Source organism: Maniola jurtina, chromosome 26 (assembly GCF_905333055.1).
Source record: "Maniola jurtina chromosome 26, ilManJurt1.1, whole genome shotgun sequence".
Classification (NCBI taxonomy): domain Eukaryota; kingdom Metazoa; phylum Arthropoda; class Insecta; order Lepidoptera; family Nymphalidae; genus Maniola; species Maniola jurtina.
This window is the reverse complement of record NC_060054.1, coordinates 3,296,503-3,311,051: the sequence shown is the minus strand read 5'-3', so window position 1 is coordinate 3,311,051 and position 14,549 is coordinate 3,296,503. Positions and strand designations below refer to the sequence as shown.

At 48.9% G+C, this 14,549-nt stretch overlaps 7 protein-coding genes across 7 annotated transcripts in view; all 7 read right to left on the bottom strand.

The window, feature by feature from the left end:
- LOC123878693 overlaps nucleotides 1-14,549 on the bottom strand; it is a 317,944-nt gene that overhangs the window by 250,781 nt on the left and 52,614 nt on the right. The window lies entirely within an intron of this gene.
- LOC123878714 (histone H2B) lies at nucleotides 4,360-4,815 on the bottom strand. Its single transcript, XM_045926030.1, has one exon. It carries the CDS (start codon nucleotides 4,811-4,813, stop codon nucleotides 4,439-4,441), a length of 375 nt encoding a protein of 124 aa, XP_045781986.1. The 5' UTR covers nucleotides 4,814-4,815; the 3' UTR covers nucleotides 4,360-4,438.
- LOC123878700 (histone H2A) lies at nucleotides 4,716-6,141 on the bottom strand. The gene has a single exon (XM_045926015.1). The coding sequence runs from the start codon at nucleotides 5,985-5,987 to the stop codon at nucleotides 5,613-5,615; it is 375 nt and encodes a 124-aa protein (XP_045781971.1). The 5' UTR covers nucleotides 5,988-6,141; the 3' UTR covers nucleotides 4,716-5,612.
- On the bottom strand, nucleotides 8,040-9,596 carry LOC123878661 (histone H1B-like). Its single transcript, XM_045925973.1, has one exon. The coding sequence runs from the start codon at nucleotides 8,994-8,996 to the stop codon at nucleotides 8,265-8,267; it is 732 nt and encodes a 243-aa protein (XP_045781929.1). The 5' UTR covers nucleotides 8,997-9,596; the 3' UTR covers nucleotides 8,040-8,264.
- Nucleotides 11,453-11,978, bottom strand: LOC123878691 (histone H3-like). The gene has a single exon (XM_045926004.1). It carries the CDS (start codon nucleotides 11,896-11,898, stop codon nucleotides 11,491-11,493), a length of 408 nt encoding a protein of 135 aa, XP_045781960.1. The 5' UTR covers nucleotides 11,899-11,978; the 3' UTR covers nucleotides 11,453-11,490.
- On the bottom strand, nucleotides 12,677-13,132 carry LOC123878713 (histone H2B). The gene has a single exon (XM_045926029.1). The coding sequence runs from the start codon at nucleotides 13,128-13,130 to the stop codon at nucleotides 12,756-12,758; it is 375 nt and encodes a 124-aa protein (XP_045781985.1). The 5' UTR covers nucleotides 13,131-13,132; the 3' UTR covers nucleotides 12,677-12,755.
- LOC123878695 (histone H2A) lies at nucleotides 13,033-14,467 on the bottom strand. Its single transcript, XM_045926011.1, has one exon. The coding sequence runs from the start codon at nucleotides 14,302-14,304 to the stop codon at nucleotides 13,930-13,932; it is 375 nt and encodes a 124-aa protein (XP_045781967.1). The 5' UTR covers nucleotides 14,305-14,467; the 3' UTR covers nucleotides 13,033-13,929.

Here is a 14,549-nt window from a genome sequence, read left to right as displayed (position 1 = left end):
CTTCACTCCACCCCTGCGCGCCAGACGACGGATGGCCGGCTTGGTGATACCTTGGATGTTGTCACGCAGCACTTTCCTGTGACGCTTGGCACCACCTTTCCCCAATCCCTTTCCGCCTTTACCGCGACCGGTCATCCTCTGTTTGTTTGTATCTCCTCTTCAATAATTCAAAAGAATGAACACCGCGCGCGCGCTGCAACAAACAGTGAAAACATAAAATTTCCGGTATGTGAGCTCGCGCGCCCGCAAGGGCGCGGGAGAGGCACGTCCGAGGCAATGGCCTCCTGCATGCGGGATCTTCCGCCTGGCGTGACTACGCCAGGGTCCTTGGGTTGGCCCATGGGCCTACGGGCTTTCCTCCTCAGTGAGGAAGAGAGAGTTGAGAGCGGTCCTCACGCCGTCGTGATCCGACCTAGCCGGGTGGAACCCGCTTGTGGGAAGCCCAGCTGGGTGGTCGACGTGTGCGGAGGACGCGCTCCGAGGCATCTATGTGGCGCGGTTCTCTACTTCCTCCTGTCTGGCGTCCTTGGTAGGCTGGGCCTCACCGGAAAAGGCGGCGAGTCGTCGCAGTCCCTCCAGGATGCGCAGGAGTGGGTCTTCCCCGCCATTTTTAATGGCGTGGAAAACGTCTTCTAGTGTCTCAAACGCCACGGCTTTGATGGCCGCGACGCTTGGTTCGGCGGTCCTTTTGGGCTGGGGCGGGATCCCCTCGGCAGGTCTGGGTTTCTGCGCAGGCGGCGGCGAGGGTGCGCGGGTTGGCGATGTCGCCTTCCTGCGGCGACGACCTCTCCTCTTCCTGGCAGGAGCTCTCTCCGTGGCCTCTCGTGGCTTCGGGTCGTTTGCAGGCGTCCGTACCCTGGAGCCGGTGGTCTCGGTGCGCGGCGGCGGTCTTGGGACTGTGGCCGCGACGGTGCCCACGCGTCTGTTCCGTGCCTCCTTGCGGAACACGGGACAGCCCACGTGGTTTGCGGGGTGGCTACCTCCGCAGTTGGCGCAGGTCGCTGGGTCTTCCCGTGGTCTTGGGCAGTCCCGTGCGCTGTGCTCCTGTGAGCAGATCACACAGGCCTGGCGCCTGTGGCAGTGCGTTGAGGCATGGCGGAAACCCTGGCATCTGTGGCACTGAGCGGGACCCTTCTTCCCTCTCCATGCCTCGATGCGGACTCCCCCCATGCAGAGCAGCTCGGTGATTTCGTACACTGCTGGAATCGTGTGTGGGGTGCGGCGGAGCATGGCGAAGAAGAGGCAACCTGGTCTGCCCTTCCTCGCCCTGATCTGGCGCACGTACTCCGGCTCGAACCCCAGCTGGCGGAGTTCGTCTTCTATCTCTGCCGGCTCGGTGTTGAAAGGAAGGCCGCGGATTGCGACCTTCAGGCTCCTCTCGGCCGGCAGTGAGTAGGAGAACCAGGACACGCCCTCCGTCTTCTCCAGGGCGGTGAGGTACCGCTGGACGAGGCGGAATTCCTGGTCTTCCTGGGGCGTGAATCTGATACCCTTTCCATAAGGGCGGGCTGCTGGGTTTCTGCCCAACTGGAGCTTAATCTGTTTGATGTGGTGTGTCCAGTTGGGCAGGTTTTCCACGATGAGTGGTGGGTAGCGAAGCTTCTTTTGTTGTTTCGTCGGGGCTGGGCCGCTCGGTGGCGCGCCGCCGGAAGGGGCGGCGGCGGCAGGCTTCGGCGGTGGCGCTGCTCTCGCGCGGTCGGCGTAGGAGCGCGGGGCCGGCGTCGGGGCTCGGGTCGTTCCTGCGTCGTCCGACTCAGAGGCTTCGGCTGTGCGTCGGGGCATCTCGTGGCGGGAGGGAGGGGTTGTCTTCGCAACCCGTTTCGCCTCAGCGGGCGCGTCCTCCTCGGAGTCGGTGCGCTGCCTGCGGCTGGGGAGCGCACGGCGATCTGAGCCTTCCAGGGCCAGGATGGCGGCGTAGTAGGCGTCATCCTGCCGAAGTCTAGGCTGGACCGTTGTCTCGCTGTCCGCCACACTGTCGTCGTCGAGCAAGGGCATCGACAGCGGGCGCGGCGCGGCGGTTAACGCGGCGGGCGCGGGTGCGGCGCGCGAGACGTGCGGGGCCGGTGGCGCGGCGTACGGCGCGAGAGCGCGCGTGACGGAGCCATACGGGGCTACAACGTCTGGCGCACTCGCGGGTGCGGCGCGTGATGCGGGTGCGGCGCGTGGTGCGGGCGCGGCTGGAGGCGCGGCGTACGGCGCGAGGTTGCGCGTGACGGAGCCGGTCGGGGCTGCGACGTCGAGCGCACTCGCGGGTGCGGCGCGCGATCGCGGGTCGCGAGCATGTCGTTGGTGGCGGCCCTGAAAAGGGCCTTTGGAGGTGGATGGACGGTTGTCCATCCTCGCGCGGCTCTAGCGGCGCGTGGGAGCAGTCGTCACGCCACCCAATCGATCACCGGCTGGTGAGATCGGGCATCTCCGGGGTTCGGGCTTCTCCTCCGCGCAGACAGAGCGCGCGGGCGAAAACTGTTGGAGCTTTTTCTCAAAAAAAAGTCTTCAGTTTTCTTGCGGAGCGTAGTGGGGTGCGTGCGCAGTGGACGACTGTAGCCAATCCATAAAATTTTCACCAGACGGGGCCTTAAATATGCTTACGTGTTAGCGCTATCGCATGTGGCCGCCGTCGCCCGTTGGTAGAGAGAAAGAGACACACAACATCTTGGGTGTTGGTGGGGCAGGAGGGGGGAGGAGTGGGGGGGGGGACTTATGAAGACAAAACTTTGCACTGCGTCTGTCTGTCTGTCTTTCTTTCTGTCTTTCTTATAGAAACCCGCGCATTAAATTCACCGTTTTGATTATTTTTCCACCGAATTGTATTTACTCTTAACCTTAACCACCTACCCAATGGTAGTACTCGCGCCATCAAGACGATTCCAATGACGTAGGTACGACTCTGGATCATGAGTAGAGTTACGAATAATGTGCTAATAAACAAAACTAGGTAGGTGGGGTAATTAAAAAGACGCGTACTACATATTTATTTCAATAATAATAATCAACCAAACCAACACGAGTAGGTTGAACAACAGTGTAAAAAAATGCCACACTCGTGGCACACCTACAGTGTAGGTAGAGTAATAAAGTAGGTATCAAACGAAAGTTTTGTGGCCCTGAAAAGGGCCTTTTGCAATTGCACAATTAGGCAAGTGACCACCCGACGACGCTCGCACACAGTTTTAGGCGCGTTCGCCCCTGATCCTGCGCGCCAGCTGGATGTCCTTCGGCATGATGGTGACACGTTTTGCGTGGATGGCGCACAGGTTGGTGTCTTCGAATAGTCCGACCAGATACGCCTCGCTGGCCTCCTGCAGGGCCATCACGGCGGAGCTCTGGAATCGGAGGTCGGTCTTGAAGTCCTGAGCTATCTCGCGCACCAGCCGCTGGAACGGAAGCTTGCGGATCAGGAGTTCGGTGCTCTTCTGGTAACGACGGATCTCACGAAGCGCCACAGTGCCCGGTCTGTAGCGGTGAGGCTTCTTCACGCCGCCGGTGGCGGGCGCGCTCTTACGGGCCGCCTTGGTGGCCAGCTGCTTGCGTGGCGCCTTACCACCGGTTGACTTGCGAGCGGTCTGCTTCGTGCGGGCCATATTCTTCTACTATCTCCTTTTTTTTTCTATAAAAGAAAAAAATAAATGTATGTTAAACTTTGCGTGCGTCCAGTCGCAACCGACACTGTTAGTTTATAAAAATTTTGCTACCAGGATCTGAACCTTATATATGGACTGGCACGCGGGGGAGAGGGGCGAGAGGGGAAGCGGGCACCGCAGTGCACTGCGCGCGCGTGTGAGAGAGAGAGAGAGAGAGACGAGAAAGATATGCAATAATAATATAATATCACGTGTAGGTATATATTTTTTGTTTTAATAATATTTAATTGAATAACTATTGATACAATATTATTGTACTGTCTAAGAAGTCTATGATGACTTACAAAAACAGAAAGACAGACAGACAGACAGACAGACATACATACATACATACATACATATACAACTTAAGTTTTATATTATTAAATATAGGTAGGTATTTTAGGTATTTTGTCATAGTTGTCTACTAGGTACTTACTTTTGTACACGGGCGTGAGAGTAAAATACAAGTATGTAAAAATAATAATAGTATTATTACTTGCCTAATAGGTATTATTATATTTTACAAGCGAAGTTAATGTATGTAATGTAGTATTTAAATATGTAGATACCTACTTACGGCTAGGCGATTAAGCACCGATTGAATAGATAAACTACGATAATATATTTTAACCATTAGGTTGGTGATGTGATTAACAGTGGTAGGTAACAACTAACAAATAACAAACTAACATTTTTTGGAGTCAATAAAAGTAAGTAGGTAAGTAAAAAATCTGAATCTTTTTGTGGCCCTGAAAAGGGCCTTTTGTTTACATCTCGTTCACTTCAACGAGGAAGACAAGACGCGATGGGCTAGCTCACTTCGAGCTAGTGTACTTGGTGACGGCCTTTGTGCCTTCACTGACCGCGTGCTTGGCCAGCTCTCCCGGCAGCAGTAGTCTCACAGAGGTCTGCACCTCCCTGGAGGTGATCGTCGACCTCTTGTTGTAGTGGGCGAGACGGGAGGCCTCGGCGGCGATGCGCTCGAATATGTCGTTCACGAACGAGTTCATGATCGACATGGCCTTACTGGAGATACCGGTGTCGGGGTGGACCTGCTTGAGCACCTTGTAAATGTAAATGGCGTAGCTCTCCTTCCTCTTGTGCTTCTTCTTTTTCTTGTCAGACTTGGAGATGTTCTTCTGGGCCTTGCCGGATTTCTTGGCTGCCTTGCCGCTAGTCTTGGGTGGCATATTGTACAAACTAACGAACTGCGAGCACTATATATTATAAAAACAAACACACGAGTTACGCACGAGACCGCTGTATGTATCGTTGAGACGATAGAAGAGAAGTGTGTGCGCCAAATTTTTTGGGGTCTTCGAGTTTTGTTAGTTTTTCAACGCGGTACCAGTAGCGGCTGCGGCGAGCGGTTGCAACCAATTCGACCAATCGTCAAACGATTACTGTTCGCGAGAGAGGGGAGAGAGTGCGGCGTTTAATCCATTCCCCCCCGGCCCGCTCGCCGCTCGCGGGAAAAAAAAAAAAAATAAAAAAAAAATGAGTTTATGTTTACGTATTTCGTGCGAATAGGCGTAATTCTTACATGTATCTTAATAATAATTATTATTAGACGTAGGTAGGTGCGTGCGTGCGTGTGTGTAATATTATGTATGTACAATTATAATACAATGTACCACCATGTATACCAGTAATAATAAATACGAGGCGATTAATTATGAAGCGCCTGTTTAGGTCTAAACTAGGTAGGTAATCTATTACGGGTTGAAGCGTTTTTGAATTCAATTTAAAAAAGAAAAAAAAAAAAAAATTTCTCTCTTTACAATAGCTGTATATAATTTATATATTATTACCTACGTAAATGTATCGATATAATGACCTACTTATAAAGAGTGTGTGTATGTGCGCGATTGTTGTATCGTTGATAATAATAACATTGGAACAGTTTTGTGGCCCTGAAAAGGGCCTTTTGTTCATATTTCTCGATAAGTAGTATATCGAGTAGGTAGGTACCAAGAAGAAGATAAATTATTAGGCCTTCTTCTCGGTCTTCTTGGGCAACAGGACAGCTTGGATGTTCGGCAGCACGCCACCCTGTGCGATAGTCACGCCGGAGAGAAGCTTGTTCAGTTCCTCGTCGTTGCGGATGGCCAGCTGAAGATGCCTCGGTATGATCCTGGTCTTCTTGTTGTCGCGCGCCGCGTTGCCGGCCAACTCGAGAACTTCAGCGGCGAGATACTCCATCACGGCCGCGAGATAAACGGGCGCGCCGGCACCGACGCGTTCAGCGTAGTTGCCCTTCCTCAGCAGCCTGTGAATACGTCCGACGGGGAACTGTAGACCGGCACGGTTGGAGCGAGACTTGACCTTTCCCTTAACTTTGCCGCCTTTGCCACGTCCGGACATTGTTGTTGAGGAGTTTAAAAACGATCTAAATCACAAATATACGTGTACGTTGCGTACACGCGCGTGCGACCGGTGATGTGAGAGAACTATTAAAAAACTGATATCGCGAGACGGCATATATATAGTGAGTCGTAAGGTGGGGTTGGCGACGAGGCTTAGCGAGTAGTTTGTCTCATATTTGTTTTGAAAATGCGACGTTGCATGTTGGACACTCGTAGAGACAGCGAAGCGACAACGTCGCATAAAAAATAAAATAAAAATAAAAATAAAACTATAGGTAGGTAGGTAGGTAGGTAGGTAGGTAGGTAGGTAGGTAGGTACACACATACTCGTACATCATTCGTGAGCTTTTGCCTTTTGCTATTTTTTAGGTATAAAAGAAAAGAGAAAAGAAAAGAAATAAATAGGTAATTGTATCTAACGTAGTATGACGTAGTTAGATGAGAGGTAGGTAGGTAGGTAGGTCACGGAGCGGGAGTCGGGAGTCGGGATCGGGTTCGGCAGGATATTGTGATGTGCGATGTATGTATGTACTTAAGTATTAATTAATTAATTATTTAAGTAAGTAAGTAGGTAGGTAGGTAGGTAGGTAGGTACGTAATTATTGATATGATGAAATGAAATAAAGTGAGAAGTTTAGTTTTAGTGTTAGTGAGTGGTACTGGTACCTAGTACCTACTCGTACGTAGTTTATACAACAGACAGCCAGCCAGCAGTACCTAATAACTGTAAGTAGAGTAGAGTAGAGTAGAGTTTATAGATGAATATCTTAGGTACGAGTAGGTGAAATGAACTAAATTTGTATTTATGATTCATTAGAAATATAGTATAGTGTAGTGTAGTGTAGTGTACCTATCTACTAATTAATACTAAGTGTCGTATTGGCATAGTTAGAATGAATGAATGATAAAATTGAAGTTGGTAAGTAAGTATTACATATAAGATTTATATATATTTTTGTGTTTATCGTAGGTTATTAGGACATAAACAATGTTAGTACATAATAATATGTAGTTTTCAAACAAAACACACCGAACACCTGTTTAGGTACCTACTCTACGATACGAAGCGACTCTAGATAGAGCTACTACCTCTATACGGCTGTACCCTAGGTAGGTAGGGTGTAGAATGTCTTGTGAATAAAAGCGAGCGTTTTTTCTTTTAGGGGTGCGCGAGCGAAGCGAGCGTTTTTTTTTTTAGGCGTGCGCGAGCGAAGCGAGCGTTTTTTTTTTTAGGCGTGCGCGAGCGAAGCGAGCGTTTTTTTTTTTTAGGCGTGCGCGAGCGAAGCGAGCGTTTTTTTTTTTTAGGCGTGCGCGAGCGAAGCGAGCGTTTTTTTTTTTTTAGGCGTGCGCGAGCGAAGCGAGCGTTTTTTTTTTTTAGGCGTGCGCGAGCGAAGCGAGCGTTTTTTTTTTTAGGCGTGCGCGAGCGAAGCGAGCGTTTTTTTTTTAGGCGTGCGCGAGCGAAGCGAGCGTTTTTTTTTTTTAGGCGTGCGCGAGCGAAGCGAGCGTTTTTTTTTTTAGGCGTGCGCGAGCGAAGCGAGCGTTTTTTTTTTTTTTAGGCGTGCGCGAGCGAAGCGAGCGTTTTTTTTTTTAGGGGTGCGCGAGCGAAGCGAGCGTTTTTTTTTTAGGCGTGCGCGAGCGAAGCGAGATATAAATTATGGAGCTAAAAATTAGGTAGTAGTAAGTTAGGTAAATGTCGGTTCGAGTCACAATGATAATAATGATTATTTATTTACTCTCTAGCCATTTCAAAATCACAATAATAAACATATTGTCTAGCCTTTCACTCTCCTTCCCAAAGTTACAAAGTTAGCTTTTCCCGCCCGCCGAGACGCCCTCTGGCGTGACCAAAGTGATTTGTCGAAAATGGAGTCATATAATATACTTACGTTATAAGTTAAACGGTAAATTGAAAGGAAAACTTTTAGAATCGCAGTATCTCAGGAATGGTGATCCTTAGAAGAAAAAAAAAAAAGTAGCTGGTAGGTAGGTACATAGGTTGGTTGGTTGGTTGGTTGGTTGGTAGGTAGATATAATAAAAACGCACGAATGTCAATTATATTCGGTAGGTATCTAGGAAATGTGTGTTAGCCCTGAAAAGGGCTTTTTATTGTTGCGGTTGTAAAGCCGCACGCAGAACTCTTGAACGCGCGCATCATCGCCGATCCGTCGTCCGTCCGCCGCATCGAGCAGCGAGCGGCAGGCAGGCACGCACGTACGTACGGCGATTAGCGAGCAGTTCGACGAAGGCCGAAGGCGGCAGCCAGTGGAGCTGAGCTTACTTTTTAGCAGCGGCGGCCTTCTTGGCGGCGGGTTTCGACTTGGGCGCGGCCTTCTTCGGTTTCGGCGCTTTAGGTTTCTTCGTGGGCGGCTTGGCGGTCTTCTTCGCCTTGGAGGCGGCCCCCTTGGCCTTGGCCGGGGACGCGGCGGCGACGGAGGTCTTCTTCGCGGCCGGCTTCTTCCTCTTGGCCGCGGCGGCCTTCTTGTCCCTGGCGGTCGCGGCGGCGGTCTTCGCCCGAGACGGGGACGAGGCGGCCGCCGCGGCGGTGGCCTTCTTGCCGCCCTTCGCGCCGGCCGCGGCCGCGGTGGAGGCGGCCTTCTTGGCCCTCGCGGAGGCGGCGGACGCGGCGGCGCCCTTGCCGCCGGCGGGCTTCTTGGACGCGGACGACTTCGACTCGAGCTTGAACGAGCCCGACGCGCCCTTGCCCTTGGTCTGGATCAGCGCGCCGGATTCGACGGCGCTCTTCAGGTACTTCCTGATGAAAGGTGCCATCTTCTCCGCGTCTACCTTGTACTGGGCGGCGATGTACTTTTTGATGGCCTGCAGCGACGAGCCGCTCCTCTCCTTGAGCTCCTTGATGGCGCTGTTCACCATCTCGGACGTCTTCGGATGGGTGGGCTTCGCTTTCGGCTTCTTGGCGGCGGCGCCGCCGGCGCCCGCGGAGGCCTTGGGCTTCTTCGCGGGTGTCGCCGGGGCCGGTGCTTCGGATGCGACTGCGGTGTCTGACATTTTCTTTGCTATTATTTGATGATGCACGCACACACAACACGAAAAAAATTAATAGGTAGTAACTAACTACTAACAACTAGTAAGTATACACTGAGACTTGAGAGCAACTTTGCACCGAACTTTTAACGATACAAATAGCGATACGCCGCACGAGGTCGCTGTCGGTAGTAAGGCTCGTGGCTATACCGTAAGGAGAACCGCGATGTCGCTAGACATTTTCCCGTACGAATACTTACAACTTTTCACTAGCATGCATCAGATTAAAACAAAATTATATATTCCCATTTAAATTTTCCATCATTTGCAACGAACGTGTCGTTTTATCATGAGCCCGGCCGTGTCGTGGTGTAATCCAATAGCGCGTCACCGCCGCGCCAGCGGAGCGATCGATGTTTAATTTCGATACACCGCTAGTCGCGTACCTCGGGTCCCGTTTAAAAGCCATTTTTCTCTATAAAACAATGCTTAATCATTGTATGTCTTGCCAAATTAAAAGCTGAGATTCTATTCTATCGATCTGACCACTCATATCAACACTGAGTCGGATGCATATGTACTTTAGCCCGATCGAAGTGGAGCCTCGTAAAACACGACTCGATCTCTCGGCGTGTACGAATAATTGTAGTCTCCCGCTGACGGTCTGATTATTTAGATAGAGGTATACCGATATGATATAGAAAAATATAATTGTATTCCTTTTATGTTCTCATTAATGTACAAATAATAATGAAAAGACGGATAATGGATAACTCACTTGCGGCGCTGAGGAGGCGCGCGCGGCTCGGCCAGCCTAGCCGGCCCGGTCGCGACATTCTGTACATCGAGGGCACTAACACATTACATATTTATTATTAAACTTAAACTCCATTATGGAATATTGATACTTGCTAATAATAAATAATTACCATGCAGCCACTTAGTTAGTTATGTACAAAGAAAATATATAAGTACTTAAATACAAGTACTTACCTACCTCTAATTAGTTACGTACGACGTACATAGGTGGACCTAGGTAGTTGGATTATGAGAATAGGCACCGTGAATATTGAATTGATTTTATTAAATAACAAAATATAAAGTGATGGATAACAATGTCCCTATTATGTACCTACACACACGCAAGTATATGCATAATAGGAACCTAGGTACCTACGAGTATTCAACGACTCTTGACAACATTCACAGTTCGACTACTATCATTGACGTGTATCTGGGTACGCGCGTCACCCTACATTAATTAATTAATTAATTAATTAATTAAGTAAGTATCAATCTATGATTTTCATTAGTAAGTATTGTTTGCAGCACTACTGTATCTTATCTGTGCTGTGTTAGTGTAGGAAGGTGTAAAGTGCAAATAAATAAACACAACAAGAGAAGTGATAATAGAATAATCGAAATATATGCGGCCCTGAAAAGGGCCTTTTTCTTTTAACGCCACCTAGGTAAGTAAACGTAGGCGTGGCGTGGTACTGAAGGAGTCCTCTAACCTCCGAAACCGTACAGGGTGCGACCCTGACGTTTCAGAGCGTAAACGACGTCCATGGCGGTGACGGTCTTCCTCTTGGCGTGCTCCGTGTAGGTGACGGCGTCGCGGATCACGTTCTCGAGGAACACTTTCAACACGCCGCGGGTCTCCTCGTATATCAGACCGGATATACGCTTCACTCCACCCCTGCGCGCCAGACGACGGATGGCCGGCTTGGTGATACCTTGGATGTTGTCACGCAGCACTTTCCTGTGACGCTTGGCACCACCTTTCCCCAATCCCTTTCCGCCTTTACCGCGACCGGTCATCCTCTGTTTGTTTGTATCTCCTCTTCAATAATTCAAAAGAATGAACACCGCGCGCGCGCTGCAACAAACAGTGAAAACATAAAATTTTCACCAGACGGGGCCTTAAATATGCTTACGTGTTAGCGCTATCGCATGTGGCCGCCGTCGCCCGTTGGTAGAGAGAAAGAGACACACAACATCTTGGGTGTTGGTGGGGCAGGAGGGGGGAGGAGTGGGGGGGGGGACTTATGAAGACAAAACTTTGCACTGCGTCTGTCTGTCTGTCTTTCTTTCTGTCTTTCTTATAGAAACCCGCGCATTAAATTCACCGTTTTGATTATTTTTCCACCGAATTGTATTTACTCTTAACCTTAACCACCTACCCAATGGTAGTACTCGCGCCATCAAGACGATTCCAATGACGTAGGTACGACTCTGGATCATGAGTAGAGTTACGAATAATGTGCTAATAAACAAAACTAGGTAGGTGGGGTAATTAAAAAGACGCGTACTACATATTTATTTCAATAATAATAATCAACCAAACCAACACGAGTAGGTTGAACAACAGTGTAAAAAAATGCCACACTCGTGGCACACCTACAGTGTAGGTAGAGTAATAAAGTAGGTATCAAACGAAAGTTTTGTGGCCCTGAAAAGGGCCTTTTGCAATTGCACAATTAGGCAAGTGACCACCCGACGACGCTCGCACACAGTTTTAGGCGCGTTCGCCCCTGATCCTGCGCGCCAGCTGGATGTTCGGCATGATGGTGACACGTTTTGCGTGGATGGCGCACAGGTTGGTGTCTTCGAATAGTCCGACCAGATACGCCTCGCTGGCCTCCTGCAGGGCCATCACGGCGGAGCTCTGGAATCGGAGGTCGGTCTTGAAGTCCTGAGCTATCTCGCGCACCAGCCGCTGGAACGGAAGCTTGCGGATCAGGAGTTCGGTGCTCTTCTGGTAACGACGGATCTCACGAAGCGCCACAGTGCCCGGTCTGTAGCGGTGAGGCTTCTTCACGCCGCCGGTGGCGGGAGCGCTCTTGCGTGCAGCCTTGGTTGCCAGCTGCTTGCGAGGCGCTTTACCTCCGGTGGACTTGCGAGCGGTCTGCTTCGTGCGGGCCATATTCTTCTACTATCTCCTTTTTTTTTCTATAAAAGAAAAAAATAAATGTATGTTAAACTTTGCGTGCGTCCAGTCGCAACCGACACTGTTAGTTTATAAAAATTTTGCTACCAGGATCTGAACCTTATATATGGACTGGCACGCGGGGGAGAGGGGCGAGAGGGGAAGCGGGCACCGCAGTGCACTGCGCGCGCGTGTGAGAGAGAGAGAGAGAGAGACGAGAAAGATATGCAATAATAATATAATATCACGTGTAGGTATATATTTTTTGTTTTAATAATATTTAATTGAATAACTATTGATACAATATTATTGTACTGTCTAAGAAGTCTATGATGACTTACAAAAACAGAAAGACAGACAGACAGACAGACAGACATACATACATACATACATACATATACAACTTAAGTTTTATATTATTAAATATAGGTAGGTATTTTAGGTATTTTGTCATAGTTGTCTACTAGGTACTTACTTTTGTACACGGGCGTGAGAGTAAAATACAAGTATGTAAAAATAATAATAGTATTATTACTTGCCTAATAGGTATTATTATATTTTACAAGCGAAGTTAATGTATGTAATGTAGTATTTAAATATGTAGATACCTACTTACGGCTAGGCGATTAAGCACCGATTGAATAGATAAACTACGATAATATATTTTAACCATTAGGTTGGTGATGTGATTAACAGTGGTAGGTAACAACTAACAAATAACAAACTAACATTTTTTGGAGTCAATAAAAGTAAGTAGGTAAGTAAAAAATCTGAATCTTTTTGTGGCCCTGAAAAGGGCCTTTTGTTTACATCTCGTTCACTTCAACGAGGAAGACAAGACGCGATGGGCTAGCTCACTTCGAGCTAGTGTACTTGGTGACGGCCTTTGTGCCTTCACTGACCGCGTGCTTGGCCAGCTCTCCCGGCAGCAGTAGTCTCACAGAGGTCTGCACCTCCCTGGAGGTGATCGTCGACCTCTTGTTGTAGTGGGCGAGACGGGAGGCCTCGGCGGCGATGCGCTCGAATATGTCGTTCACGAACGAGTTCATGATCGACATGGCCTTACTGGAGATACCGGTGTCGGGGTGGACCTGCTTGAGCACCTTGTAAATGTAAATGGCGTAGCTCTCCTTCCTCTTGTGCTTCTTCTTTTTCTTGTCAGACTTGGAGATGTTCTTCTGGGCCTTGCCGGATTTCTTGGCTGCCTTGCCGCTAGTCTTGGGTGGCATATTGTACAAACTAACGAACTGCGAGCACTATATATTATAAAAACAAACACACGAGTTACGCACGAGACCGCTGTATGTATCGTTGAGACGATAGAAGAGAAGTGTGTGCGCCAAATTTTTTGGGGTCTTCGAGTTTTGTTAGTTTTTCAACGCGGTACCAGTAGCGGCTGCGGCGAGCGGTTGCAACCAATTCGACCAATCGTCAAACGATTACTGTTCGCGAGAGAGGGGAGAGAGTGCGGCGTTTAATCCATTCCCCCCCGGCCCGCTCGCCGCTCGCGGGAAAAAAAAAAAAAATAAAAAAAAAATGAGTTTATGTTTACGTATTTCGTGCGAATAGGCGTAATTCTTACATGTATCTTAATAATAATTATTATTAGACGTAGGTAGGTGCGTGCGTGCGTGTGTGTAATATTATGTATGTACAATTATAATACAATGTACCACCATGTATACCAGTAATAATAAATACGAGGCGATTAATTATGAAGCGCCTGTTTAGGTCTAAACTAGGTAGGTAATCTATTACGGGTTGAAGCGTTTTTGAATTCAATTTAAAAAAGAAAAAAAAAAAAAAATTTCTCTCTTTACAATAGCTGTATATAATTTATATATTATTACCTACGTAAATGTATCGATATAATGACCTACTTATAAAGAGTGTGTGTATGTGCGCGATTGTTGTATCGTTGATAATAATAACATTGGAACAGTTTTGTGGCCCTGAAAAGGGCCTTTTGTTCATATTTCTCGATAAGTAGTATATCGAGTAGGTAGGTACCAAGAAGAAGATAAATTATTAGGCCTTCTTCTCGGTCTTCTTGGGCAACAGGACAGCTTGGATGTTCGGCAGCACGCCACCCTGTGCGATAGTCACGCCGGAGAGAAGCTTGTTCAGTTCCTCGTCGTTGCGGATGGCCAGCTGAAGATGCCTCGGTATGATCCTGGTCTTCTTGTTGTCGCGCGCCGCGTTGCCGGCCAACTCGAGAACTTCAGCGGCGAGATACTCCATCACGGCCGCGAGATAAACGGGCGCGCCGGCACCGACGCGTTCAGCGTAGTTGCCCTTCCTCAGCAGCCTGTGAATACGTCCGACGGGGAACTGTAGACCGGCACGGTTGGAGCGAGACTTGACCTTTCCCTTAACTTTGCCGCCTTTGCCACGTCCGGACATTGTTGTTGAGGAGTTTAAAAACGATCTAAATCACAAATATACGTGTACGTTGCGTACACGCGCGTGCGACCGGTGATGTGAGAGAACTATTAAAAAACTGATATCGCGAGACGGCATATATATAGTGAGTCGTAAGGTGGGGTTGGCGACGAGGCTTAGCGAGTAGTTTGTCTCATATTTGTTTTGAAAATGCGACGTTGCATGTTGGACACTCGTAGAGACAGCGAAGCGACAACGTCGCATAA